The 3,933-nt window shown below is 47.0% G+C and overlaps 1 protein-coding gene across 1 annotated transcript in view; it reads right to left on the bottom strand.

Moving 5' to 3' along the window:
• The window catches only part of KLF9 (Kruppel-like factor 9), a 28,495-nt gene continuing 24,562 nt past the window's right edge, over positions 1-3,933 (bottom strand). The window contains exon 2 of the mRNA XM_011970155.1: positions 1-481. Coding sequence (XP_011825545.1) covers positions 252-481 — 230 coding nt within the window. The 3' untranslated portion in view covers positions 1-251. The remainder of the gene's footprint in view (positions 482-3,933) is intronic.

Raw genomic sequence — 3,933 nt, forward strand, 5'->3', positions numbered from 1 at the left:
TCCAACAGTCAGAGACGGGTTCAGAGAGTTGCCTCTTCAAGGGGACCAAGTGTTGTTGACTTTGATCTTAGGCTACAATGTGCTTTTTAAAAACAATGCAGGGAGAGGAAAATCAGAATATTGATCAAAGAGCAGTGACTTCCTGTGCCGTCGGTGTGCCTCTTCCGGGGCTCAGTTTTCACGCGTCTGCTTCCTGGGAGTACTTTTGTCCTTTCGGGGTCCATCCTTCCCTGGCTTCCACGGGCAGCACCTCACAAAGCGCTGGCCAGCGCCTTTTTCGATCGCTTGATCATGCTGGGGTGGAACTCGGTGTGCCGCCGGGCGTGCTTTGTGAGGTGGTCACTCCTCATGAAGCGCTTCTCACACAGCGGACAGCGGAACTGCTTTTCCCCAGTGTGGGTCCGGTAGTGGCGCGTCAGCTCGTCTGAGCGGGAGAACTTTTTAAGGCAGTCTGGCCACGTGCAGGGAAAGGGCCGTTCACCTAAGAGAAAGGAATCAGACAGGATACAGTTTAAAGAACATGAAAAAAATTCCGAAGGGCCGTCATGGTCAATAATCCCCACGACTCAAAGGATAAATCCCTTGGAGATGATTGTCATGTGTCCTCCTCCCCAAAATCCCTATGTTGAAGCCTTAACTAACCCCAGCACCCCAGAAAATGACTGCATTTGAAGTTAACGCCTTTAAAGAGGCAACTGATGTTAAACAAGGTCATGAGGGCGGGCCTTAATCCACGACTCCGGTCTTTATAAGAGGAGACGAGGACACAGACATGTGAAGATTAGGGAAGACGGTGGGAAGACAGCAATGAAGCCACCGTCTACAAGCCAAGGAGAGAGGCCTCCAAAGAAACCAACCCGTCCCCCGCCTCCACCTTGGACTCCCAGTCTCCGGAACTGTGAGGAAATAAGGTTCTGTTGTTTCAGCCACCCAGTCTGTGGTTGTGTGCCATGGCAGCCCAAACTAATACAATGAGGAAGTTACTAACACTTCTAAGCAAATGAGCTTGCCATTTGGTCCCCAGTGGGTCCCTTGGAAATTATTTTTTCTGTTTTATTCCACACAATTGCTGGTTTCATAAATGCTTTCAAGAGTAAAAAAGCTGAGCCTCTTTGCTAAATTTCTTGGTGTCGTAGGATGGAAGAGAACTGGCATTGGGTCCAACCAACCTCCCATCTGGAGTGAGCGTTTCTCCCTCAGCTCCTGAGTGCAGGGGCCACTCCGTTCCTGAGCATCTCTGTCACATCTTTTAGTGATATAAAATCTGCCTTCCTGCAAAGGCCATACTTTAAGTCATATTGTCTTAACAGCACAAATAAGTTTGTGCTGGGCGTGGTGGCTCATGCCTGTAATCCCAGCACTTTGGGAGGCCGAGGCAGGTGGATCACCTGAGGTCAGGAGTTCGAGACCAGCCTGACCAACATGATGAAACCCTGCCTTTACTAAAAATACAAAAACTAGCTAGGTATGGTAGCATGTGCCCGTAATCCCAGCTACTTGGGAGGCTGAGACAGGAGAATTGCTTGAACCCAGGAAGTGGAGGTTGCAGTGAGCCAAGATCATGCCACTGCACTCCAGCCTAGGCGACAGAGTGACTCTGTCTCAAAAAAAAAGAAAAAATTTGTTCCTTGTGCCACACATTAATCCTTTAAAAATCTGCAGATACGTCTTTCTCTAATCTCTTCTCCAGTTTCCAAACAATTCCAGTTTCTTCCATATTCCTCATAAAAGACAAACTAACATTGTTTAAGCATAGAGCTAAGGGCTTCCTGTGCCCTTTTCACTGAATTCTCACAAGCACCCCACAAGGTTGCCCCATTTCACAGATGAGAAAACTGAGGCTTGGAGGGTTAGATTGTGTACTCAGGCTCACATAACTGGAAAGCAGAGTCATGAACTGGCCCTGTCTACCAAGGCCTGTGCTCTTGGCCACATGGCTGTCCTGACTCCTGGGGGTCCTGGGGACTTGACAGCTTCCACATCCCTCTTTCCGATTGCTTTCCTTGGATTCATGCCAACGTCTGTGTCCCACTGAAAATGCAGCTAAGCCCTGCCTGCCAGATGTGATCAGGCCAGCATCCCGAACCTCCTACTGTGCCCCACCTACAAGGTGAAGGCAGGGGAGGGTCTGTGTCCGCATTTGGGGAGGACACACACAAGCAGACAAGCAGACGAGCTGTTGAAGATAAGAACCTCACTTACTCCCCTTGTAAGTGACTGCCATCGCCTGGCTCCCAAAAGCCTGCCTCTGCCTACTCTTTACACCTTTCCAAGCACAGCCGACAACAGCTGCTGCATAGACAGAGGACACACAGGCTCCTGGTTTCCACAGAACTCTCCAGACACTCCTTGGCTAGGTGTGAGGAGTGAATATTTTCTCACTCCTGTCCCGGCCTTCCTGGAACCCATAGAGAAACTGCAGAGGCTGGGAGCTGTCCAGCGTGGTGCATTTGAGTCATCCAAAATTATTCATTCTATTTTCCCCAGCTTCTCTTAACCTGTGCTGATGAGATGCAGAAATATAATAAAACAAAACAAAACCAACCAAATCTATCACCTTTGTGATAATCTATTCATGATGAAGGCTCTCTGCTGTCTTCTAAGCAGAATGATAGTCATAACAACACCCTGTACAAAGTACTTTTCGAGGAAACCCAATGTGGGTAAAATGAATCTGTAGCAGTTGATTCTCTATGTGCAGATCTACGTATAAACCCTTACGGAACTCTGAGTTGAAAAGCTACGGCAGCAAAAGACAATAGCAGACCAATGAATGCTGGGTCCTACTCAAGGTAGGAGATAGGGTTATTAATGCATTTTGATGCTCGGGGATGGGGCTGCAAAAAGGAAAAAAAAAAAAGGCTCCCCTGAAAAACTCAACAAAGACATGGAGTTGAAAACTACACTTCTGCAACTTCTATTAGAGAAACAGCACTTTAACCCACTTCACTAGACCTTTGAGCAAAAGTCAAAATACAGATTGTTACAACCCAACAAGGCTGGGCTTCTTGAGGCTAAAACAATGTCATGTATGATGACTTTTGTCCTACTCATGGTGCCAAGCATTTGGTAAATGCTCAAACTTTACACACACACACACACACACACACACTCTCTCTCTCTCTCTCTCTCTCTCTCTCCTGGTCACTCACATTGAAATCTGCTCAGATATTACTGGTTACTGGAGAAACCTGAGCCATTCCAGAATTAGACTGCAGTGAAGTCCTCTTTAACCCCAGTGAAGCAGCTATGGGGGAAATGTTTTTCTAAACATGTTCTATTAAAAATATAACAAGGGGTCAGAACTCATAGAATGGTAAGTTGCAAAGAGCCAAACCAAACCAAAACAAACTACCCTCTCTGCTCGGTCCTTTTTGGAGCCCTTTCTCCACTCCTTTCTGATGTGGCGGGCAGGAGAACAATGAAAGGAAGAGCTCAGTGTTTTCTCAATGCTTGTTAAGACAAAAGCTCATTAGAAGTGGTTTTCTTGGAGGAGCGCTAATGTGCCTCAGCCTCCTCACTGGCAGGTACTCATTTCCTTCAAGTGAGTCGTGAGAGGAGGGGGTTCATTTAGTGGAGGGGATCTGTGTCCACCGCGGGGAAAATGGAACAGAAGACCATTCAGCTGTGGGCTAGGATTGGAAAAGAAATAAGATACTCTCGCTGTGTTCGGAAGATGGCTTTATAGAAGTGATCGTGGAAAACTGGCATGAAGCCATCAGAACAGAACTATTAAGTTTCTATGCTTGTGACTTACATATATTTCAAGTGTAATCAGGGTCTGTTCCCACTGAATTCACTTTCGATCTAGCTGACAGTGATACTCTCTTGACTGCCCCTTGGAGCTGTCATTTTGTGATGGTTCTCATTGCTTCTAATCCAAGTGCTGTCATTGACCTAGCATCCTTATCCCTGAAGTGTTTCACAGAGAGC

Source organism: Mandrillus leucophaeus, unplaced genomic scaffold (genome assembly GCF_000951045.1).
Source record: "Mandrillus leucophaeus isolate KB7577 unplaced genomic scaffold, Mleu.le_1.0 Scaffold93, whole genome shotgun sequence".
In the NCBI taxonomy this organism is placed as follows: Eukaryota; Metazoa; Chordata; class Mammalia; order Primates; family Cercopithecidae; genus Mandrillus; species Mandrillus leucophaeus.